General features: G+C 31.6%; 2 protein-coding genes across 4 annotated transcripts; one reads left to right on the top strand and one right to left on the bottom strand.

Moving 5' to 3' along the window:
• Positions 1 to 290: 290 nt before the first annotated feature.
• LOC123916725 lies at positions 291 to 26294 on the top strand. Of its 3 annotated transcripts, XM_045968243.1 has the most exons (15): positions 378 to 652; positions 2223 to 2289; positions 15217 to 17857; positions 17939 to 17985; positions 22311 to 22802; positions 22942 to 23677; positions 23849 to 24034; positions 24141 to 24199; positions 24314 to 24382; positions 24513 to 24617; positions 24767 to 24865; positions 24954 to 25049; positions 25164 to 25268; positions 25369 to 25411; positions 25521 to 26294. In XM_045968243.1, exons 3-15 carry the CDS (start codon positions 15217 to 15219, stop codon positions 26213 to 26215), a joined length of 5373 nt encoding a protein of 1790 aa, XP_045824199.1. In that variant the 5' UTR covers positions 378 to 652; positions 2223 to 2289; the 3' UTR covers positions 26216 to 26294. The 3 variants fall into 3 exon arrangements, with proteins under 3 accessions (XP_045824197.1, XP_045824199.1, XP_045824198.1); XM_045968241.1 differs by having other exon boundaries at positions 291 to 652; positions 15217 to 17985; XM_045968242.1 differs by having other exon boundaries at positions 15217 to 17985; positions 24144 to 24199.
• On the bottom strand, positions 2800 to 3385 carry LOC123915103. The gene is made up of 2 exons (XM_045966253.1): positions 3037 to 3385; positions 2800 to 2933 (listed from the first exon to the last, which is right to left on the bottom strand). Exons 1-2 carry the CDS (start codon positions 3383 to 3385, stop codon positions 2800 to 2802), a joined length of 483 nt encoding a protein of 160 aa, XP_045822209.1.

Here is a 26294-nt window from a genome sequence, read left to right as displayed (position 1 = left end):
TGCAGTTTTAACCCTTCAAATATCACCATTATCTGATTATGGCCATTCAAGTTTCAATTTCTTAATTTTAACTATTTAAGTTTCACAACTTTAACCCCACAATTTTCCCCCAACTTTACCCCATTTAACATTTGCCCCCCATTATTTATTTTTTTACTACCGGTTGCTTATCTGAAATTTTAAAAAAAGTCTATAGAATTAAAAAAATTGTTTTAAAAATAATATTTTTTATAAAAATAGTTTATTAATAGAGGATAAAATAAGTTTAGTAAAAAAATTCCTTTTATTAATTGAGGATAATGGTACAATTTTTTTTGAGGTATAATGGTACAATTCTTTTCTTGGTAAATTCCATTTTGTTTGTGCTTTGCTTGGTTGCTTAGTTTGGTATCATCATACGATTCACTCACTCAATCAATCAATGAATGTGTGCTTTGCTTTGTGCCTTCCTTCGATTACTTCCTTTACTGATTCTATTTCCATTCCTTCAAAGCTGTTATTATATATATAATCTCTACACAACAACGCAACAGAACTTCAAATACATTTGCTACTACAAAATTTATTCCACAAATTTAAAAAGGAAGCAAGAAGATTCATTGTTCATTCATACTGCAAATAATAATCGAAGAAGCTTCTACTCATGTTGTTTGTAAGCTACAGCTTTTCCACTTCTTTTTATTTATTTATCAATACACCTTCATGTTTATTTTGACATACTCAATTTAACTGAAACTAGTAATAATCAATTATTATCTATTAGTTAGAAATAAGCTATTTAGTTACAAACGGTTGTTAGTTATAATAAGCATGTTGGGGAGAGTCCCGGTGGAGCGTCAGGTCACCTCTCTTGTTGGGAAATCTGGGGAAGCGTCAAGCTAAATGCTCCAAAACCACAAGAGAGATACCACATCTCAACTAGGGGTGGGAATGGGCCAGACCGGCCTACAGGGGCCTATAGCCTAGCCTACATAGGCTCAGGCCAGACTATTTCTTTAAATTGACCATGCCAGAGCTTTTTTATCGGCCTATGTAAGTAAAAAGGTCAGGCTGCACACTATTAAAAAACCCTTTTATATTACTAGGTCAACCTATTTAAGTAAATATTAATAATATTTTTACTGCTATTATTATTTTTATATATTAAAATTTGTACTTTTGTACACCGGTTATTCTACTTATCCGCCTTAAGGGTAGATTTTCTAGCCATTAGGCTACTTGATAAAAAAAAACTAATTTGTACTTTGATTAAATTATAAATTTATTAACCTTTTCGGTAGTAAACTGCATAGGCTCAGGCCAGGCGAGACTATTTCTTTAAATAGAGCCTACAAAGGGTTATTAGTTATAGTAAGCATGTTGGGGAGAGTCCGGTGGAGCATCGGGTCATCTCTCTTGTTGATCTGAATTTGATACCCCTTGTTGGGACGTCTAGGGGAGCGTCAAGTCAAATGCTCCAAGATCACAAGAGATAGACGCCACATCTCAACCCAAAATCTTAGCTTCATATACTCAATGTGAGACTTAACAACTCACACTTGAAACCCGAACAAAGTACTCCCTTCATAGTTTCTCCATGTCATGTTTTCTTCATATCTCATCATCATTACATTGACCTATTCCAATTGAAGCTTTAAATCATTGGCACAGTAGGAGGAGTACACCTTATGCTGCAGAACTTGAATTGCAGTGAACACTACACCTTCATTGTTCATACTATTTGAGCATGTGCTGAAATAAAGTAACAAACAATCATATGGTTCCCTTTTTAAAATAAAGATGTTATTCCTCATAACCTATATCTAATCAATGTCACCTTAGAAAGAAAAGTAAATTTAGTACTTATTTTGAGTATAATCTATGTAGTCACAACAATCAAAATGAGTGAAGCTATCTGTAATTATGATTCATATAGTTACATAGACAATATAGCAAAACTATATATATCGTTTATTTATCTTGAATGATTGTTGTCACTTAGATAAATTATCAGATAGAATTTATGTCGTTTAAGAATGATTGTAAAAGAAAGACCAAAAGTGTGAAATTAATGGATGATAAATTTGTGACCAATAATTAAGCTTTAAATGAATAGCTAGCTATACTCCTTAGAGTATGTAGAATGTTGATAAATTTAAAGCATAATTTGAATCTATAAATGAATTGCTTCTATTGTTTGTTCAGAACATGAATGATAGTTTATATTACTTCATATTCTATAGATGAGTAGATGTTAGCTGCTGGGGAGAAAGGAACTCTATACTGGTCAAAAGACAAACATTGGTTGAGGTAAATGAGTACTTTATCATTTTGTTACTTTCTCAGATTTTCTATTTGCATATGATTTCCATTTTCGATCTGCACTTCACTTTTCTACATGATTAACTTGGTTTATCATTATCAAAGATAAATTGGATATTTAGAAATCTGCTTAATGGATCTCAAACTTAGATATTGGATGGAATGCAATGTTTGAACTTTCTCAAATATTTGTTTAAAAGTGGAAAATAACACTGGATTGATACCAATTTAAGTAAATAACAAAGTTTGATGTCCACTAGGAAATACTCATAGGAGAGTCTGTTAACAGTATACTCACAAAGATAATGTTATTAATGAAGACGGATCCTCTTTTGAAAAGATGGATCTATTTCAGTGCAGAAAGGAAGTACAGAGGGAATAACAGAATTTTAGAGAGACCAATAATCACAAATTGCCTAACAATCACACTCATCACATGCCTATTTTATAGTCCTTGAGCCTAACGTTTGTTACACGTGCTCTGCTCTCTTTTCTCATTCACTCTCCACTACTTGTAGCCAACTTTGCAGAGTCATCATTCTCCTTAGTCATTTCTTTCATAAAAATACCCCCCTCTTTAAACTCAACCTTGTCCTCAAAGGTTGAAAGCTGGATAGTTGTCACAAATTTCCCTGAAGTCTTCGCACTAGCATTGTATCAACACTTGTGGAATATGTTGATTGCCTTGAAGTTGTATTCGAGCATCTAACACAGCAGTAGGCTACAACATTGGACCTGTCTCAGATGTTGTGAGAGGTAAACGAAAATAAGGCTCTTCGTTACTGCTCTTAAATTCCTTCAACTGAGATATGTGAAATACTGGATGTATCTTGGTAGTTGCAAGTAACTTTAGCTTATAGGCCAGATTTCCTATCTTTTCAATGACTGTTAATGGTCCAAACTGCCTCGTTGATAATTTCTTATTCTTCCTTAAGTCAACAGAATGTTGCCAATAAGGTTGCAGCTTGACCAAAACTATGTCTCCTACGTTGAAAATTCCATCTTTTCGTTTGTTATCAGCTTGGTTTTTCATCACTTGTTGTGCCCTCATCAGATGACGCTTGAGCTGCTCTATCACTTTCATCTCTTATGATATCCTGTTAATCCCAAAAAGCCTCTAACTTGCTTCAAATTTGTTGGAGGAGGTCATGCTAACACATCCTTGATCTTATTAGCATCCTTGGAAACTCCTTTTCTAGATACCACATGACCTAGTTAGTCCACTTCTTTCTCTCCAAAGGAGCATTTTTACAGTTTTGCAAATAGTTCATATTGTTGTGATACTTGTAAAACCCATTCAAAGTATTGCAGAAGGAATGACCATGAAGAGCTATATTTGAAGATATCATCGAAAAATACTAGAATAAATTTTCTCAATGCACTTTGGAAAATTTTATTCATATCCATTGGTGAGCTCAACTAAATAAACTGTCTGAGGGCACTTCTGAACTTACACTGTACACCCTGTTTCCTAGTTTGTTAAACTCTTACAATATTCGCCAATATATCCGGATTGATTCAGCTTAAATAGAGCTGCTCTGTGGCAATCGAAAGCTGACTAGCCAAAATCCATTTCTAATGACCTCATAAATTCATGCCATGAACGAAATGGGTGTGATCGTTGATTCATTTGAAGCCACAGAACAAGGTCGCGATCCAAATGTACCGTCAAAATCACTAACCTCGGAATATGGTGTGTTATGATACTCGAAAAATTGTTCCCCCTTAAAAATCCAGTGCAATACATTGCCTCGTCGAATCGGGAAAAATCGAGCTTAACAGATCATATCTAAAATGGTTGTTCGATCAAGTTCATTGCACCATGGGAAGACTCTGTTGAGTTGGCATGGTTTGCTTTTGAATGAGTGCCTCAAGAGCTTCATGAAGGAGATGGAAGCAATCTGCATTAGTAGCAAGTTTGATTGTTACGCAATTAGCGATTAGTCGCTTCTCTGTTCCCTTTTCTCATTCCCTCTCCACAACTTGTAACCAACTTTGCTGAGTCATCATTCTCATTCTCCTTAGTTATTTCTTTCATAACAAAGTCTTACCATTTCATGACCACATAAAAGATATAATAATGAAGCTCTACAAGTAATTACACAAATATTTAGAGCCTTAAGCTTCTGAGAATTAATAAACATAGGGCATCCTCTTAAACTTTGATTTCCAAAACATCTCTAATCACATGAATGTATAGAGACGGAGTTTGGCGATTTATTTTGTGACCATTTTATTAAATTAATTTTATCTACTTTTAGCGATCAACTTAGCAACTGATTTGGAGACATAATATTATCTGGTTGCTAGTTTTGTCTTACCATTTGTTTCAGTCGATAGACAAATTATACAGTCTATAAAGCGACACTAATCAGCTATAAAATTAACACGACTCAAACCATATATCCCTTTTCGTCGTTTCGGAAATGAAGAAAAAGCTTGTTTCAGTTTGGAGAGTACCTAAATAGGAATTTTCAAAAATCTTTTCAAAACAACTAAGGATCATTTCATTACAAGTCTACTCATATACAGAAAATGATTTTATGACACTTTCGCAATTTCTTTTGAATATATAATTAATCACATAAACTCACTCTATAATAATATTAATAAAAGAAATGAGGAAAAAAATTGAAAACTAAACCCCTCTTCTTTAACTTCATTTTTGTCCCACTTAAACAAAATGAGAGGGAGATGACTTTTTTGGCTCACAAATTTGTTTCCTTGAGTTTGAAGGAAGAAAATAATTTAAAAAAATTGAAAGGAGGGAAAGTACGTGTCATGTGATCTAAACTCATTTTTTCTTCGAGTTTACCAAAAACGATTTTACATCCGATTTAACATTTTTTTATTTTACGAGTTAAAATGCGATTTTGACAACAATAATTACAACAAAATCCTACTCTCAACATGTAGTTAAAAGACAAATATGACCGGTACAATTTAGAGATTATTTTTTAGAGATTTTATAGAAACTAGTTTAAAGACCCGTACATTCGCACGTGTCATTGACTTTTATTCGATATTTAAGTTTGTCATTTATATTAAGGTAGAAAATTTATTTAGAATAAAATATTTAATAATTTGTTATATAATATTGTGAAAATATAAGTGAAACTATTGTGCTATTTTTTTGTAAAACTTATTAAATGAATAAATTTGATTATAATTATCGATGATAAATTATCCAATTTTTTATGTATCTGTCACAAATTTTTTTATGTATTTGTCACAAATAATAGTCCCGTGTATATTTTTTAATAAAAAATTAGAAATTTGATTAGGAATATTTAGGATAATTTAGTAAATTTGATAGTGATTAACTTTATTTTATTAAGTATTATATTATTATTAATAGTTAATAGTGTATTTTTTTAATGAAAAATATTGTTTATGTTTCTATTTCTATTTATATATTCTTAATTTTATGCATATTAATCTTATTTTTCCTATCATTTTTTTATTGACTTTTTTTTGTCTTCTTTTAATAAATTATTGAGTTGATCGTATTAATCTGTTTTGTTGCTATTTTTATGAGAATATATTCGTTTTGTTTTGTTTCAATCTATAATATATGTTTTGTTTCTATTTTTAAGCATATCATCTTCTTTTTTTTTATGTATTTATCTTATATTATTTCTATATTTTTTTAATATTTTTTAGTGAAATTACAATGAATGATATAAAACTTGCAACGCGGTTAAAAGTAATTAGGATAAATTAGTAACTTTGGTGATAATCGATTTTAATATATTAATAATAGAAGAAAAGTAAAATTTACTTTGTGTTTGTTTATTGTAATAAAAATCACTTTTTTTAATAATATAATTTTTAATTTGTTTGGATACAACATGTAAAAACGTTGCTTATAAAAAAAATGTAAAAATGTTTTTTTTTAATTATTAAATAACCTCAATTTTTAGCTACTCTTAGCAGCTTCTCTTTTTTAATTGTTTTCTGATTATTTTTAGATTCTGATTTTTTTTTAAATTGTAACAAACAGCCTCTAAATAGTGTTTAAATTGTATGCATCAATGATTTCTTTAGTAATCATTTTTAAAAAAGCAACATTAAAAAATTAAAGTATAAAAAAAAATTCGGAAAAATAAAATTATAATTAGTGTATTATAATTATTCTCATTTTTATATCGACACTATTAAATAAAAAATGCAAAATTTTATTTATTGGTTAATGACAAATATTTATATCGTGTATAAATTGTACATTTCAGGAGTTAGGATCCTCTTCATTTCTCATTATTTCCATTTCCTCCATTATTATATAGTTTTGGGAATATAAATGCAAAAATATGATATTAAGTTAGTCCAAATATTTTTTATACACCCAAAAACATTTAAAAACTTTGATAATAGAAGAAATGGAAATTATAGAAAATGAAGAGGATCTCAACTCGTATATGCCAACAACTTCTTTAGCGTAACTCAAAAAAAAAAAAACTTCTTTAGCGATCCATTTCCAAAAAAAAAAATAACGTTAAAGAATGCAAAGTTCTCATTTGTAGTTTTGTTTAGTATATTTATTCTCATTTATACGGTCAGTGGCGGATCCAGGACCCTGTATCAGGAGGTGCAGACTTTACCGGTGAATTTTTTTTCTTTGTCAAATTTTTTAGTACCTTAAGCTAAATACGTGAAGAATTTCAAATTCAAATTTCGGCCCTTATATTACAATGTTCATACCAACTGAATTATGATTGCAAGAACAAATTTTTTATTTCATCAATATTTTTTATAACACACAATATATATTAGAATTAGGAAATTGAGATTAAATAAAATTATTTAAATTTAAATAAAAAGAGATAATTTTTTTATAAAAAAAAATATAACAAGATAATCTTCGTAGAGAAAAAAAAACCAATATATATAATATTTATCATGAATAGCATGTAGTGGTATAACTTTTCCAGAGTTTTAATTAATTATCTTTTTGCTCCAAATTGTCCAAAGTCATTTACCGCGATTAAACTCTCTTTGTGACCACCTCTTAACACAAAGTCATATTTAGTTTACGGATCATTTAGTGGCCCAAGCCCATGACACACACACAAAACCCTAATTGTATCTTTTCAAAGAAAGGAGCCGTCACATTTTATTTCTCGTCTTCTTCCACTCTTCTTCTTTTCCAGTGACTTCTTCCATTCTTCTTCTTTTTCCATCTACTGTTATACGTTACTTTACTTCTTTTTCTGCAATTGTTATTCCTTTGTGATAGCAATAGTGAATCATGGGTGCAAAAAGAAAATTTCAGGGTGTGCAAACAACAAAAATACAAGATTATAGGTACAAATTTTAAAAGTTCAGGGTGTGCAGCTGCACACCCTCAACTGTATGTCGATCCTGTTGGGGATTAACCCAAAACAAAGAGCACTGAAGGATGAAAGATGAATGAAGAATGAATTTAGAATAAGCAGAAATTGAATAAAGGAAAAGTAAAAATCTTATTCTTCCACAAAGGGCCTTAATTGTTTATATACAATAGGTGGTTACTTCAAATGTAAGTAACTGCATAACTACCTAGGACAAACAAAAAGTAACTGAATTACTACCGTACAAAACTAACTAACTAACTCTAAAAAGCTAAGTAAAACAGAAACGCGTATCAGAACCAAAACAAAGCTTCAGAACTTATATCAGCTTCAGAGGTTGTGAGGTTCAGAGGCTATGTTGCTTCAGACTCTGAAGTGCTTCAGAGCTTGGATTACCAGTCAAACCATTACCAGTCAAACCAATACTCCTCCTTAAGACAAGCTATCGAAGCATACAATCCCTATTTCCCTCCTGAGCTTGAGGAACTGATCTCTCTTCACAGCCTTAGTCATTATATCAGCTTGTTGATTGTCAGTGGAACAATACTCCAAGCTTAACTTTCCTTTGTTGACTTGGTCCCTAAGGAAGTGAAATCTTGTCTCAATGTGTTTACTTTTACCATGACTAACAGGATTTTTAGCCAAGTTAATTGCTGATTTGTTGTCAATCTTCAGCATTACCGTGATGTTGTCAATGATCTTCATTTCATTAAGAAGTGATTGTAGCCAATTAGCTTGACAAGCAGCCAAAGATCCTGCAACGTATTCTGCTTCACAGCTAGAGAGAGCAATCACTGACTGCTTCTTAGAACACCATGAGACTGGTGCATTTTGGAATTTAAACAAATAACCACTAGTACTCCTCCTGTCTACTTTGTCTCCACACCAATCAGCATCAGAGAATCCATATAATTCAAGTTTCACACTATCTTTTGAATATGGAAATAACACACCATAGTGTATTGTGCCATTGATGTATCTGAGTATCCTCTTGGCAGCCAGTAGATGAGGCTTCAGTGGTTTGCTCATAAACCTGCTTACATAGCCAACTGCATAGCTAATATTAGGTCTAGTTTGACACAAGTACCTTAGTGAACCAATCAATTGTCTGAATATAGTAGAGTCCATAGTATCACTATTTTCATCTATTTCCAGCTTAAGTCTTGTGTCTGCAGGTGTGACTGATGAATTGCAATCAAGCATTTCAAACTTTCTCAAAATCTCAGTGGCATATTTTGCTTGATGCAGTATCACCCCCTTTGCAGTATATAACAGCTCCATTCCTAAGAAATAGGTGAGCTTTCCCAAGTCGGTCATTTCAAATTCACTCTTCATCTGTGATTTGAAATCTTCAATCTCTGCTAGTGAGCTACCAGTCACTAACAAGTCATCAACATACAAACATATGATTAACATATGCTTGTTCTCACTGTGTTTAACATACACACCATATTCCATACTACATTTCACAAATCCTTGTACAACAAAGAATTGGTCAATTCTCTTGTTCCAAGCTCTTGGAGCTTGTTTCAAACCATACAAGGCTTTGTTCAGTTTCCGCACTTTATCTTCTTTACCTTTCAATTCAAAACCAGGTGGTTGCTTGACATATACATCTTCTTCCAGTGGTCCATTTAAGAATGCTGACTTTACATCTAAATGGAATAAAGGCCATCTTCTGCTACAAGCTAGTGCAATAACCAGCCTTATAGTTTCATGCCTTGCAATAGGAGAGAATACTTCATCATAGTCTAGGCCTTGCTTTTGCAGAAAACCTTTGGCCACAAGTCTTGCCTTGTACTTGACTACTTGGCCCTCAAGATTTTGCTTCACTTTGTACACCCACTTCACATCAATTGCTCTTTTCTCTGAAGGTAGCTTGCACAGGTCCCATGTCTTATTCTTTTCAATTGACTTCAGCTCATCAATCATTGCTTCTAACCACACTTTACTCTTTAGTGCACTCTTGACATCTAAAGGTTCAGTGTCTGCAAGCATAGCATAATGCACAATGTCACCCTCATTGTCTACAGCATTATCTGGAACCATTTCACAATCTGCTAACCTTCTTGGAATCTGAGTAACTCTGTGAGGTCTTGATGTCAGATGAACTCTATCATCATCATCACTTGAGGTGTGCATATCTTCTTCATGATTAGTACCTTGATTTGGATTAACAAAAGTAACTGGTTCATCTATGTTGCTCAATCCATCATCCAAGTCTACTTCACAAGTTTTCTTAGATACAGATTTCTGTTTCCAATCCCAGCTTTCATTCTCAAGTACTTTCACATCTCTGCTGATCTCTATCTTGTCTGATGTGGGATTATACAGTCTATATGCACCAGTTCTATGATATCCAACAAATATCACATGTTCACTTTTGTCATCTAGCTTCTTTCTCTTTGCATCTGGCACATGCTTGTAACTCAAGGAACCAAACACCTTCAAGTGTTTCACAGATGGAATTGAACCACTCCATATAGCTTCTGGCACTTTGTCTAAGCATTTGGTAGGACATCTGTTTAGGATATATACTGCAGTAGAAACTGCCTCACCCCAAAATCTATGTGGCAAACCCTTCTGCTTTACCATGCTTCTAGCCATATCCAGGATAGTTCTATTCCTTCTCTCAGCAAGACCATTGTGTTGAGGAGTGTATGGTGCTGTAATTTCATGAATTATGCCTTGCTCTTTGCAATAATTCTCAAACTCCTTTGATGTATATTCTCCTCCACCATCAGTTCTCAACACTTTTATTGACTTATCACTTTGTTTTTCAACCAGTGTTTTAAATTTCTTAAACACTTCAAATGCATCACTTTTAGCCTTTATATGATATAGCCATATCATCCTTGAATACTCATCAACAAATGTGATAAAATATTTGTTTCCACCAGTTGATAACACATCAATTGGTCCACAAATATCAGAATGCACAACATTTAGCACTTCACTAGATCTCATAGGCAAGTTACTTTTAAAAGATGATCTAGGATGTTTTCCTAACAAACATACAGTGCATGTATCGACTGGAGGTATAACACTAGGCAGTCCTAACACCATGTTCTTTGAATTAAGCATAGACAAGCTTTAGAAATTCAAATGACCATACCTCTTGTGCCATAAGTCACTGTCTTTACTTTCAACAGTTGTAACTAAGCATTCAGCTTCAATTGCTTTGATTTGACTCTTGAAGGTTCTATTCTTGCTTTGTGCTGTTTTCAGAATTAATCTGTTCTTTGAATCAAAGAGTTTCAGTGCTTCATCTTCTAGCACTACCCTGAACCCTTTCTCAAGTAACTGACCTACATTCATCAAGTTACATTTCATACCAAGCACATATAGAACTTTCTCAATCACTGCTTTCCTTCCATTATTTCTCTGTATCACTACATTTCCAATGCCTTCAGCTGCAATGGAATTGCTATCTGCTAGCCTGATCTTTGTGTTGAAACACTTGTCAAAATCAGTTAAGATGCTTCTATTCCCTGTCATATGATTTGAGCACCCTGTATCAAAGTACCAAACCATGGAATCTGCTGCTTCATCAGTAATTGTCACCATGAAATTCACATCATTTTCTGATGTTGAATCATCCTGTGCCACATTTGCTTCTTCTCCACTGTTTTGACTTTGGTTCTTCTTAGGAGCCTTACATTCTTTAGCATAGTGACCATATTTGTCACAATTGTAACACTGAATGGTGCTCTTATCCTTCTTTTGATAATTCTTCTTTTTCCCTCCTCCTTCTTTTGAGGATTCAGGCTTGTCTTCAACACTTTCTTTCCCTTTCTTGAACTCTTTCTTTTTCTGCCATTTCTTTTTGTCATCTTGGTACTTTTTGAACTTTAGAAACAAAGCTTGCTCATCTTCTTTGCCATGGTTTCTTCCACCATGCTTCATCTCATGAGCCTCAAGTGTACTCTGTAAGTCTTCAATCTTGATTTCACTTAAGTCTTTTGTTTCTTCAATTGTCACCACAATGTGCTCAAATTTTGAAGTTAAAGTTCTAAGTACCTTTTCCACTGTTTCCTGTTCAGCAAGATTACTTCCACAATTCTTCATCTGATTGGTGAGAGTCACCACTCTTGTGAAGTAATCTGCAATTGTCTCATCATTCTTCATCTCCAGCAGCTCATATTGTCTCTTCAAGGCTTGCAATTTCACTTTCTTGACCTTTGCATCACCACCATAGCTCTTCTGCAAAGTGTCCCAAGCCTCTTTGGACGTTGTGAAATCTGCAATCTTCTCAAATACCTTGGCATCAACACATTGATGAATGAGAAATAGAGCTTTGCTATCTTTCTTCAGTGCTTCTCTGAACGTTGCTCTCTGTTCTGCTGTTGCATTTGCTGGTAATGGATCAAGAACTGTCTTCACTTGTTCATCCACTTCTTGAACAATGAATATCACATTCATCTGTTTGACCCATGTATCCCAGTTCTTTCCATCAAGAATTGGCAAATTCGCATGGAAATTACTCTTCCCAGCCATGATTGAATCACTGCAACCTTTGATGCTCTTTCTTGGTGAAAGATCCGAATCAAGATCCCTTGGATCGTGAAAGCTCTAGATACCACTTTGTTGGGGATTAACCCAAAACAAAGAGCACTGAAGGATGAAAGATGAATGAAGAATGAATTTAGAATAAGCAGAAATTGAATAAAGGAAAAGTAAAAATCTTATTCTTCCACAAAGGGCCTTAATTGTTTATATACAATAGGTGGTTACTTCAAATGCAAGTAACTGCATAACTACCCAGGACAAACAAAAAGTAACTGAATTACTATTGTACAAAACTAACTAACTAACTCTAAAAAGCAATGTTTTAAGAACCGGATCGGAGGTCGAACCGGTGTGGCTACTGGTTCAAGGGTCAACCGGTCGGACCGGTTCAATCGTTATTAAACCGTTTATATTGAACCGTTCATATAACTTTCTTATTTCACAACTAATAAACAAATTAATAAAGTAACATTAACAAAATAGAAAATTTAGAAACTTAAAATAAAGAAATCATAAATCCAAAATGCATAATTTATACCAAATAATTATACATAAATTCGAAATTCATAATTCATAGAAATTGTTAAACTTTAAATTGGACAAAATCATATAAACTTTACATAATCATATAAACTTAAAATTGTTTGTTAAGAATTAAGAATATATTATACAATTAAGGCAAATATCAAGATATCAATGAATGCATATTAATGCATATCAATAAGGTAGACATGTAAACAATGCTGGTCAATGCATATCAGAAAAGTATATCAATTATATTAAATTGTATCAATTGTATTTAATAGGTTTTCCAATAAACTCAAATTATAAGCTAGGCATTAAATTGTATTTAATATAGGTTTTCCAATATAGGCTATGGATTAATTCCTTACTACTCCTTTGTTTCCTTCAGAAAAATATTAATTAAAGAAAACGAAAAAAAAAATTGAATTTTTTTTTTTTTTTTTAAAAAATTTTCAAAAGATTCCGAACCGGCCGGTTTTTTCAAACCGCCCCTGGTTCACCGGTTCGAACGGTTCCGGACGGTTCGTACCGGTTTCAAGCGGTTTTTTTCCGGTTCTGCAGACTACCGGTTCTCAACACTAGCCCGGACCGCTGCTGTGTCCGGTTCCCGGTTGAACCGGCCGGTCCGGTCCGGTTCTTAAAACATTGCTAAAAAGCTAAGTAAAACAGAAACGCGTATCAAAACCAAAACAGGGCTTCAGAACTTATATCAGCTTCAGAGGTTGTGAGGTTCAGAGGCTATGTTGCTTCAGACTCTGAAGTGCTTCAGAGGTTGGATTACCAGTCAAACCATTACCAGTCAAACCAATAGATCCGCCCATGTATACGGTGACGATATTAAAAAAATACTAAATTTAACTAAAGTTTTAATCACATTTATCATGTGTTTCACTTTTATAGTAAATTTTATAATATAATTAAGGGGGTGTATTAGATTGGGATTTCATGGGATTTTAAAAGACTTTTTTATGACAAAAAAATCTTGAGGTATTCGATCAAGACTTTTAAAAAAGTTAAATAAATCTTGTGGTATTCAATCAAGACAAATAAGATTTTTTTTCAGGGCAACAAAATCCGTTGGTATTCAATTGAGATTTGTTCCTACTTTTAAAATGTCCATTGGTATTCAAAAGTCTACCGATTTTGATGGATTCTTGTTTGGAATGGATTTTGAAAGACTTTTTAGTTGAAAATACACTTGACAGACTTTTCAACAATCTCATCAAAAGCCTTGAGACTTTTTTGAACTCTCCAAGACTTTTTACTTTCATCTGTATAAAATTTCTTCTTCTTCTTTATTACTTTCACAGTTCATCATCACTGCACCCGGTTTTTTCTTCTTTTCTTTGTTCACTTTTTCAACAATCTCCCCAAAAGCCTTGAGAATTTTTCAAACTCTTCAAGACTTTTTACTTTCATCATCATTATACCGGTTTTCTTCTTCTTCTTCTTTACCTATCAAATATATTTTTTTGCAAAAAAATATTTTAACAAATTCTACATTTTTTTACAAAGTTTTGATTAATTACAACGGCAAACAATTTTTTTCGTCACCCATTCATCTGCTTCTATTTTCCATCAATGGTGGTGGTGGTGATAACGTTTTTATTGGTGATTAGAAACATATACGTAAAAATGTACAAAAAAAAAAGAAACATATACGTAAAAAAAATGTCAGGTTTTTTTCAAAATCTTTGGATTCCCAAAAAAATATTATTTCTTTTATTAAAATTTATTGATTCTTTTAAAATTTTCCTAATATATAAAGTGTTATGAAATTTTGATTGTAAAAAAGTCTTTTGAAAAAATCTCTCAAAATCCATTCAAATCATGTGTTAAAAATCTTGATTGTAAAAAAGTCTTTGTAAAAAAGTCTTTAAAATCTCACAAAATCAATATAGTCCAACAAAATCTCATAAAATCATCAAGACTTTTTTTTGCCAAATTATCTCATAAAATCACAATCCAATACACCCTCCTTAGAATACTATATTTATTCTCATTTTTACTTAGAAGATTTAAAGAAATTTAACTATAACTAATTGATTAGTGAAAAATAATTTTATCATTTATGAATCGTAAGCTATATCACAATCTTTAGTAACTCATTTACAAAAAAACGTGAAAACATTTAAGTTTATAAAAATTATAATTGGTGTATTATAATTGTTTTTTTTCTCAAAAATATTTTAAAAATATTATGAAATATATATATTTAAGTGATTTTTTTAGAGACAAATGTTTGGTCTATATATAACTTTTTATAATTATAGTATATTATAATTATTCTCATTTTAATATAGAAGATATAAAAAAAAACTAAATTTTACGTATTCATTAGTAACTAACAATTTTTCCATGCATTAGTTGTATGCCCCAACGATACGATTTTGTGGCTCATTTCTATAACAACAACCTGAAAATAATTTTGATCATCTACATATACCTTTAATTTTATATTTGTTTCTCATTCAACTTAATTAGAAAAAAAAATAAACAAATACATGGTAAGTTTTTTATGTCTAACTTTGATCTATGGAACTTGATTTAGATGGAGGGTATCTCGACAGATTTGGGGAAGACATTTGTAGAGAAATTGATAAACGGTGTAATAGGAAAATCACGTTATCTATTTTGCTACAAGTGCATTGCCAACGAATTTGAATTAGAGAAGGAAAAATTGGAAGCAGAATGGGAAACTATGACACAGCGTTTTACAAAGGCAAAGGAAAAAGGTAAAGATATTCAATCTAATGCTCAATTTTGGGAAAAGCAAGCTAATAAGCTCATTCAAGAGGACACTAAGTTAAAACAAAGATGTTTTTTTGGATTTTGCCCTGATTGCATATGGCTATATAAAAGGGGAGAGGAGTTGGCAAACAAAACGGAGGAAATTAAAAAATTGATGGTAAAGGGAGAGAAACTTGAAAATGTTGAAGTCACCCGTAGTCTTCCAGATGTTGAGCGTTATTCTTCTCAATCTTACATTTCTTTTAAAACTAGGGAGTCGAAATACAATGAGCTTTTGAATGCACTAAAAGATGACAGTTACTATACAATTGGATTGCATGGGATGGGGGGCACAGGAAAAACTACCATGGCAAAAGAAGTGGGCAAACAACTTAAGACTTCAATGCAATTTAATCGTGTCAGCTTTACTACAGTGTCCAATACTCCTAATATAAAAAAGATTCAAGATGATATTGCTGGACACTTGGAATTGGAATGGAGGGCCACCAATGAGTCAACCCGGCCTACACAGCTATGGGACAGACTCACCAAAGGTGAGAAAATTCTTGTGATATTGGATGATGTTTGGGATGATCTCAATTTTGAAGACATAGGGATTCCAAATAGTGATAATCACAAAGGATGCAAAGTTCTTGTAACCACACGATATTTGAAGGTATGCAAACAAATGTCATGTGCAAAAACAATTCAACTAGACCTCTTATCTGAAGAAGAGGCATGGGAAATGTTCAAAAGGCATGCTGAGCTAAGTAATATTTCCTCCAAAAATATTCTTGACCAGGGATCCAAAATTGCACTTGAATGCAAAGGATTACCAATTGCAATTGCTCTTATCGCCAGAAGTTTGAAGGGAGAAAAACGTCAAGAAAATTGGGATGCTGCCTTAAACTCCTTACAAAATCCTATGCCCATGGCCGGTGTTGATGACACTAAGGTTGACATTTATAAATGTTTGAAGTTTAGCTATGATAATTTGAAGGATAAAAAAGCCAAGGAATTGTTCCTCTTATGTTCTATATTCCAAGAAGATGAAGAAATCTCTACTGAAATTCTAACCAGACTTGGCATAGGAATCGGGCTCTTTGGGGAAGATTATAAAAAATACAACCATGCTCGAACTCTTGTAGTTGTAGCAAAAGATAATCTCCTTGATTCATGTCTACTGTTGAGTACAAATAAAAGAGATGTAAAAATGCATGACTTGATTCGTGAAGTAGCCCAATGGATTGCAAATAAAGAGATACTAGCAGTAGATTTTTCTAACAAATATTTGTTATTTGAGGGAAATCCAATGGATTTGTGTTCCTCTGGGTTTGATGGTTCTAAACTTAAGATTCTGATTTTCATTGTGGACAATGGTTGCTTTGTTGATTCATTCTTTAAAAGTATTGCAGGGCTTCTAGTTTTGAATTTAAGAGCAGGTAAACAAAGTACTATATCATTACCACAATCAATTCGGTCATTGACGAATATTCATTCTCTATTAATTGAAAGTGTCAATTTGGGTGACATATCTGTTTTGGGAAGCCTGCAAAGTCTTGAGACACTTGATTTGAATCAATGTACAATTGAAGAACTTCCACAAGAAATTGCTAAATTGAAGAAACTTCGATTGTTGAACTTGGAAATGTGTGAAATTATAGATAAGAATCCATTTGAAGTTATCCAAAGATGCCCATCACTTGAGGAATTGTACTTCAGAGTTAGTTTTAATGATTCTTGTCAAGAAATAACCTTACCTGCATTGGAAAGGTATCAACTCATTGAGAATTTTCGTAAAATGTACGATTTTTCACTATCAAAATGTGTGTCTCTTCAAGATAAATATTTGTCAGAAGCTACAGTTAAGCATGTGATTCCAACAGCAGAGATTCTTAGATTGGAAGGAACTAAGAAGGGGTGGAGAAATCTCATGCCGGAAATTGTTCCTATACATCAAGGTATGAATGATCTAATTGAGCTTCGTTTGAAAGATTTTTCACAACTAGAGTGCCTCATAGACACTAAACATATTGGTTCTCCAGTACCAAATGTGTTTTCCAAATTGGATGTACTAAAGCTCATCAAAATGAATAATTTGAAAGAATTATGCAATGGTCCCATCTCCTCTGACTTTTTGAACAATTTAAAGGAGCTGACACTAAAATCATGCTCAACATTGGTTTCTGTTTTTGATTTGTCAACTTCTCAAAGTCTGCTGCAGCTAGAAAGGTTGGTAATAAGAAATTGTGAGCAATTGAAAAACATAGTTACTAATGAAAGGAAATCAGATGACAAGAGTTGCAACATATTGTTTCCAAAGCTGAAACAATTGGGGCTAGGTGATGTGCCAAATTTCATCGGCATATTTCCAGAATCAAATGATTTATTTGAAGGGTCATCTCATTCCATTTCAAAGCCACAAACACAATTGGAGGTGGAGCCTATCAAATCCAATAAGTTCCCATGGAGTCATGTGTGTTGTTATGGATATAATAATAAATTGAGGGATAGCAGTAGCAGCACAAGTACTAAGATTCCAATCCCATCGGTATATGAGGATCAACCGCAACATTGCTCAATCTCATTGGTAACATTCTCTCATATATTTTTAATGTTAACTTTTGATATTTTTTCTTTTTTGACTAAAACTTTTGATACTTTTTCTTGTTAATGTTTTACTAGTATTGAGCACGGGTCGTGACATTGTTGCGATTTTTTTATCATAGGACGAATATTGTATAGTGCGAAATTAGTCGGTTAAAAATATTACTCCCTCCGTTTTAAATTACTTGTCATTTTAGAAAGAAAAAAAAAACAAATAACTAAGAAAGTGTAGTTTTGCACTTTATTTTCCTATTATATCCTTATTTTAATTCATTGATAATTTTTTTTTTGCACACACTTTCTCTTTCCAAAAAATTTAATATATTATGTACAAAAAATTTAATATATTATGTCCCAAAAACAATTTAAAAAATAAATACTTTAGTTTTCTAAATATATATTAAATCTTTTACGATTTCAACAGCTACTTCTAAATATTTGGAATTTACATGAGGTATAATAGACAAAATATAATCTTAAATTATTAAAACGACAAGTAATTTGAAACAATTTTTTTTCTAAAACGACAAGTAATTTGAAACGGAGGGAGTATTAAATATTAAAATTGATAAATTTGATTAAAAATATTTTTGTTTATATTTAAAGAATTGATATATTAGTTATTTAGGGCTCGATTGGTTCGAGGTAGATGGAGGAGAGGGGAGGGAAGGGGAGGGGGGGTAATCTTGACAAAAAAGATTTCTTTTTACTAAATCATTTTTTTAAAAAAAAAAGTTTTTTATTCTTGAAAGAAACAAACAAAATTTAAAAACAAATTTTTTTAAAATGTTATATGAATTTTAAATATTTTTTTTGCCAATTTAAAACGTTTTTTAAACCAATCAAATCTCTCTAATAATTGAGATTTTTTGTTTTGAATTTTTTTTTTCAAGAATAAAAACTGTTTTTTTTTAAAAAAAAAATTAATAAAAATAAATTTTTTTTTGTCAAGATTACCACTCTCACCTCCATCTACCTCGAACCAATCGGGCCCTTAAATTGTTCATCAGCAAAATCTTATTCCCAATGGGTAGTTATTTAAATTTTTGATCAGCAAAAATTTGTTCCCCGTATATAATAGTTAATAATATATTCCTTATGTATAATATTTTCAACTGCAACAACTTGTTCCTCGCTTATAATAATTAAAATAACTTTTTCATTAGCAACAAATTATTACCTGTGTTTAATAGTTAATTTAAAATTTTCATCAGCAACAATTTAGTCATCGTGTACAATAGTTAATTGAAATTTTTTATCAACCATAACTTGTTTCCTATGTATAGTAGTTATTTAAAAACATATATCAAAATTCATATTTAATTCATCATTTTCAAACTAAGTTAACCTTTTGCTAGAGAGATTTCTATAATATACTAAATATTATCGCGGAAAAAAATTCAAAATTTCAAATGTTATACATGAGTTGATTTAAAAGCATGACAAAAATTGTGACAAAAAATATTTGGGATTATGAAAAAATAGGTAATTTTTGAGTAAAAATACAAGTCTGTAGTGAAATTATAAAATAATATGTATGCAAAATATATGAGTAGAAATTTAGGGCTCCATAAAAATTATAAAAGAAAATAAACACGTGCGTTAATATATAAGTAGAAATATAAGTCCCAGTAAAAATTATAAAAAAGTAGGCATGCGTATTAATATATGAGGAGTAATATAGATATGCGTAGAAATTATAAAAAAAATAGACACTTGTATTTATATGAGTATAAATAATACGTTCTCATAGATTTTATAAAAGATAGATACTATGTGTGCTTTTGCTGAAAATCTTGGTTTAAGCTCAACTTTCATGACTGAATTATGTGGTGCTATGAGAGCTATTGAGATAGCTGCTGATAACAATTGGACGAATTTTTGGTTGGAAAGTGACCCATCTCTAGTAGTCCTTGCTTTTAAATCTCTTGACCCGGTACCTTCGTCTCTTAGAAATAGTTGGATTAATTGTTTTTAGGCCTGAGCATCGGTCGGTTTTGGTCAAGTTCGGGCCAAAAATTACCAAATTGGTAAAAACTGCAACCATTTAATTTGGACTCAATTCCGACTGTTTATATCTTCGGTTTGTTCGGGTGTCGCTTACAGGTGGCGGGTTGAATGAGTCGGTTATTACGGGTTAGATTGAAACTTTGTTTACATCTAAAACTCCTCCATTATCCAAAAATTCATAATTTTCAAATAGTTTAATACCTCGTACACAATGCAACAAAAGATAGAAGAACTAAATTAAAAAACAAAGAGGGTGAGATACAGTTACTTTGTTTCAAATATGTAGATCTAAAGACAATAGAATATCAAGTAGAACATAACGTATAAGCTTTATAAAATATAACTTTTCTCTCTTATATCAAAGATGAATAAAAACAACAAAGAGAAGAGTATATGAGATTGAGAGGGAGAGTGAGCGAAGAAAAACATTAATTTGAATCTTGTTCGGTTGATTTTGGTTATGGAAAGATGGAATTTTAGAGAAGGAAAAAATTAATTTGAATCGTAATGGTTGAATCTTAATAGTCAACCTTACTAGTATAGTATAGGTCTCTCGTAGAAATCACCAAAAAAATTATGTCATAGTATTAATATATGAGTATAAATATAAGTATCGTAGAAATCATAAAAAAATAGACAACCTTATTAATATATGAGAAAAAATATAGGTTTCATAGAAATCACAAAAAAAATTAGATCCTCGCACGTATTAATACATGAATATAAATATAGGTCAGTAGAAATTATCAAAAAATAGACAACCATGTAAATATATGAGTAAAAATATAAGTCTTATATAAATAAAAATATAAAAGTAATGTGATAATAATTATAATAATATTATTTTATTATAATTTAGTGTGAAAAAATAAAAATTAATAATGATTTCTTAGAAATGAGTATTGGACCTAACTCATCCTTACAAAACCGGCTTGTAAGGTGAGGATTGCCCCTGGTTTATAAACATTTAGTCAAGTCATCTCTCAACCGATGTGGGACTTCTTAACACACCCCCTCGCGTCCAGCGCTATTGGCTTGGTACGCGGATATAAATGGTAGGTGACCCGATATCGGGTGGCCCAACGAATCTTGGAGAGGCTCTGATACCATCTTAGAAATGAGTATTGGACCTAACTCATCCTTACAAAACCGGCTTGTAAGGTGAGGATTGCCCCTGGTTTATAAACATTTAGTCAGGTCATCTCTCAACCGATGTGGGACTTCTTAACATGATTAGATTGAAAAGACAAATATAGTTAAATAGCTCCTAATTTAATGAAGTGTCAATAAAAGAAAATGAATAGCTTAGAATAGTTTGAGAATTTCATCTGTAGTTTACTTTCTTATATATATATATGAGGAGGGATCTGTTGACTCCTGAAGTATATATATCGTTTAAAACGTTATTGAGAGGTGTAATATTTAGTGTCAAACTAGTTTGTGTCATTTGATCCTGGCCTATATATATATATATATATATATATATATATATATATATATATATATCGATTACCACCAAAGTTACTAATTTATCGTTATTACTTTTAACCACGTTGCAAGTTTTATATCTTTCATTGTAATTTCACTAAAAAAAATAATAAAATATATATATATAGAAAGAATATAAGATAAATATAAAAAAATAAAATAAAATAATATGCTTAAAAATAGAAACAAAACAGATTATAGATTGAAACAAAATAGAACAATCTAAACTCATAAAAATAGCAACAAAACAAATTAATACGTTAAATTCAATAATCTATTAAAATAAAAAATAGAATTAAATAGTCAGTAAAAAAATAAGATGAATATTCATAAAATAAAATCATGAATATAGAAATAGAAACTTAAAGTCATAAACAATATTTTTCATATAAAAAAAATACTACTATTAACTATTAATAATAATAATAATACAATAAAGTTAATTACTAACAAATTTACTAAATTATCCTAAATATTCCTAATCAAATTTCTAATTTTTTTTATTAAAAAATATACACGGGACTATTATTTGTGACAGATACATAAAAATTTGGATAACTTTATTATTGATAATTATAATCAAATTTATCCATTTAATAAGTTTTACAAAAAATAGCACAATAGTTTCACTTATATTTTAACAATATTGTAAAACAAAGTTTTAAATATTTTATTTTAAATAAATTTTGTATCATAATATAATGACAAACTTAAATATCGAATAAAAGTCAATAATCCATGCACCCACGTAAAGGGATTGTTTGGTTTGATTTAAATTAACTCCTTTATTATATTTGGATTACACTACAGGAATCGTATTGTCTTTTAAGGCTATCACATGTCATGTGCAATATTAAAGAGATAGCACTGGGGAATATTCCAAGGATAAAATCAGTGTTTACGTTGTCTGTTGCATCAAAAATGTTGTTGTTGGAGAGCTTGACTATATATAGTTGTGATGAAATGGAGCACATAGTAGTAGATAATGGAGATGGCAGTAGTACTGGGGTCAATATTGTCTTCCCAAAATTAGAAGAGCTCTGTGTTAATAACTGTAAGAAATTGGAATACATATTTGGAAACATTAATGCTAGTGATCTTCATAACTACCTTCATCTTCCAGCTTTGAGATCTCTCTATCTTAACAATCTTCCAAGTTTAATTGGCATGGGTACCAAAAACTATCACACAATATTGTCACACTTGGCGGTAATTAGACTCTATGGATGCCCCAAGGTTGAATCTATTATTGGTGATTTTGTTTATTCAATGTCAAAATCTCAGGACAGTACAACCATTAAGGTAGGTACCCCTCTTTCCATCCATATATTTTATTGCTTGTCAAATCATTAATCAATCTTAAGAATATCATTAGAATAAAGAATTATATATAAAATTTATTTATGCTTTGATATAATTTCCTAATTCTCATATATTGTAGGATTTGAGTGGATATGACTTGGAACCTCATCTTGCTTTGCAACAACTCACGGCAAAAAACTCTAAATTTCAATGCTTCTTTTATCTCGATGAAATAAATGGACAACAAAGGAACTTAGGATTGAAAGAGATTGACTTGGATAATTTGGCTCAGATGACATACCTTTTTGTGGGTCCCAAAAATTGTTTTTCCCTCCAAAACTTATTGAAGATAAAAATTGTCCAATGTGAAAAATTGGAAATGATATTCTCAACATGTGTTTTAAAATGTCTACCACAGTTGCTTCATCTAATGATAGATGAATGTGATGAGTTGCAATATATCATTGAAGAAGATCATGTGGAGAATAAAGAAATATCAAATGATCATATGTTTCCAATTAGGACATGTTTTCCAAAACTGAAAACACTTGTTGTCAGGAAGTGTAACAAGTTGAACTATGTATTTCCAGCCTCCATTTGTACAGAGCTACCTGAGCTACTGTTTCTCGTAATACAAGAAGCATGTAAGCTACAGAAAATATTTGGAGGAAGTGAAGAAAATGATCAAAAAGTTGGGATTCCAAACCTACGTATTGTAGTATTTGTCGAACTACCAAGCTTTTTTCAGGGAATCCAATTTCAAACTGTAAAACATCGTCTTGTACACAATTGTCAAAAGCTCTCTTTGAATTCAACTTCAACATCAACTGACGTTTTATCAACTCTGATGGGGACTTTTTATGAACATGAATTAGGTATAAATTAATAATGCATGTCATGCTGTTATTGAAGGAAATATGAGAGGAACTATATATGTATTACTAATGTTCTTTTTATTTGTTTGATAACATTCACTATAAAAATTATGTTTTGTTACTACCTAATGGGTGTTGTTAAATGTTAATTTATAACTTTTTGCTATTTAGATTATGAATTGGGAAGATATATGCGGAGTGTGAAGAAAGAATTAGAAGAACATTTTAAAGCCGAAGATACAAGTGGCGGAAATCTAAATGGCACTGTGATTCAATCATCAACATCTGGAAATGAAAATGCCATTGAAGATGTTGATCATGGTGGCTCTCAAGAAAAAACTCAGACTAATAATAAAGGTGAATAATTTTTGGATTTTTAATGTACACATGTTGTTTAGGTTTTCTAAATGACGATGTTTTCATGAAAGTAAGCTTAAATATTTATTCAATCTTATACTTTCAGCAGAGCCTTCTAAAGAAGAGTCTGAATCAACATCAAGGCACGAGTTGACTTCTACACAGGTCAATATCAATCTATTTATTAAAGCTAACCACACCTGAATATAATCTCTATGTCAATGAATCAAACACGTTATTTGTTTCATATTACTACTAATGTGTTTGTTCTTGTTACAGGAGTTGATGAATCCAAAACAGCCAGTTGCAGAAATCGATACTAATGTCAAACCTTCTCATGAAAATAATGTAATATAGTACCACCTCGTTGTGCATATAAAGCTAAAAAGAAATATTAAAGACAATAAATTTTACTTAGGCTACTACTGTACTTAAAAATATGCTGCAACTGATTTACATTTATGTGATATGCAATTAGTTGGAGGGTTCAACGTCCGGAGAAACAGCAGCAGGAACTTTGCCTGCCATTTCAGGAAAAAAGAATGAGCCAACTATACAAATAGATATTGCTCCTAAACAAAAGGCATTCCCCTACTTTGCTTCTATTGTTTTTTAACTTTTTTCATTGCAGAAATTGAATTGAATTTTTAACTTTATTTATTCTAGCTAATAACACATGAACACAAATATACAATAACCATGACGATGAATCAAACACATGATATTTTGTAGATAAAAATGAAACAAGAAGCAGAGGCAAAGCATGAATTTGTCGAAAAGGTTCCTGATTTAGAGATACCACCAGTAGCAATATTACCAACAGACTCAAAAGTAATTTGCAGACCATGTCAAATTCTTTTAGTTAGTAATGGGTGTAATTAATAGCTTCATACCACTAATGTGATTGTTCTTATTACAGGTATTAATGAATGAACAATCAATGGATCAACAAATGAAGACACAACAGTCAGATGCAGAAATCGATATTACAGCCAAACATTCTCTAGAAAATAATGTAATACAGTACCACCTCATTGTGCATATAAATCTAAAAATAAAATATTAAAATAAATAACTTATACTTAAAAATATGCTGCAACTAATTTACATTTTCATGCTATGAAATTAGTTGGAGGGTTCTACGCCAGAAAAAACAGCGGCAGGAACTTTGTTCACCAGTTCAAGAACAAAGAATGAGCCACCTATACATTTAGATATTGCTCTTAAACAAAAGGCATTTCCCCTATTTCGCTTGTATTATTTTTTGATTTTTTTTCAATGTAGGAATTGAATTGAATTATAATACAATCTTAAACATCCTTAAATTTAAGCAGGATATCGAGATAAGTGTTGAAGAAGGAACTACATTGACTATTGGTGAGTTTTATTTTTCTTCTTTAAATTTGAAGGTTTCTCCTCCCACCTTGTGTTTAGTTTCTTACATTGATAATGCTGAATACAAGTGAAAATAAATTAACTCTTGTAGCTATGGAAGATATTAACAATCTGATGGAAGAAGACCCACTTCTCGCACTTGTTGCACTTGAGAATCTTCTTACAGGACAAGTCTCGATTTCCTCTGTTCGAGTTTTACTTCAAGAATTGAAGACTTTGATGGACTCATCATCAGACCTTGACCATCTTGTGTCTAATCAAGAGTCTAAATCGAAATTGATTTCTCTTTTGCATCAATTGAATCAGCACCAAGGGATGTTAACTTCGGACGAGAAGGACTTTGTTGAGAAAGTTCAGAACTTCTTCAATGACAACATTATCAAACACACCACTTCTCAACAATTACTCAAGAAGTACAACCAAGTTCTTGATTCGAAAACCGATCTCATGAACAAGCTTAGGAGTGCAAAGAGTGCACAAACTGACATTGATAGGGAAACTTCAACAACCAATGCTCAGATACATGAGCTCTCTTTACAAACTGATGAACTTAGAAAAAAGTTGGCAGATCTTGAGAATCAAATAGAGGGTTTGAAGTCGGTGGCGAACACACGCGATGTTCAAAAGATGAAGTTGAAAGCGGAATGCTCAGAGTTGGCCCAACAAAGTAAAGAATTACTTTCTGCACTTGCTTCATTGGAGGTCAACATAAGAGAAGCTGAACGTGCGAGGAATTTGGCAAAAGAAGGCTTTGCAAATTTAAAATCATCATTTCCTAGACTTTAGGAAGGAATAATAACTTGCAATATTTTCTTATGTGTGTGTTGCATGTAATAATATCTTTTAGTTTGAACTTTGTGTGGAA

This window comes from Trifolium pratense, linkage group LG3 (genome assembly GCF_020283565.1).
Source record: "Trifolium pratense cultivar HEN17-A07 linkage group LG3, ARS_RC_1.1, whole genome shotgun sequence".
In the NCBI taxonomy this organism is placed as follows: Eukaryota; Viridiplantae; Streptophyta; class Magnoliopsida; order Fabales; family Fabaceae; genus Trifolium; species Trifolium pratense.
Note: the sequence above shows the minus strand (reverse complement) of the source record. Positions and strands in the feature narration are given on the sequence as shown.

What these genes read in the sequence shown, in the direction of transcription:
- LOC123915103 (XM_045966253.1), bottom strand. Translation starts at nt 3,385, where the DNA reads ATGAAAGTGATAGAGCAGCTCAAGCGTCATCTGATGAGGGCACAACAA. An exon ending in TCTCACAACATCTGAGACAG is followed by an intron (nt 2,934 to 3,036) that starts GTCCAATGTTGT and finishes CGAAGACTTCAG; the next exon opens with GGAAATTTGTGACAACTATC.
- LOC123916725 (XM_045968241.1), top strand. Translation starts at nt 15,217, where the DNA reads ATGGAGGGTATCTCGACAGATTTGGGGAAGACATTTGTAGAGAAATTG. An exon ending in ACGAGTTGACTTCTACACAG is followed by an intron (nt 24,200 to 24,313) that starts GTCAATATCAAT and finishes TTCTTGTTACAG; the next exon opens with GAGTTGATGAATCCAAAACA. An exon ending in ATATTGCTCTTAAACAAAAG is followed by an intron (nt 25,269 to 25,368) that starts GCATTTCCCCTA and finishes AAATTTAAGCAG; the next exon opens with GATATCGAGATAAGTGTTGA.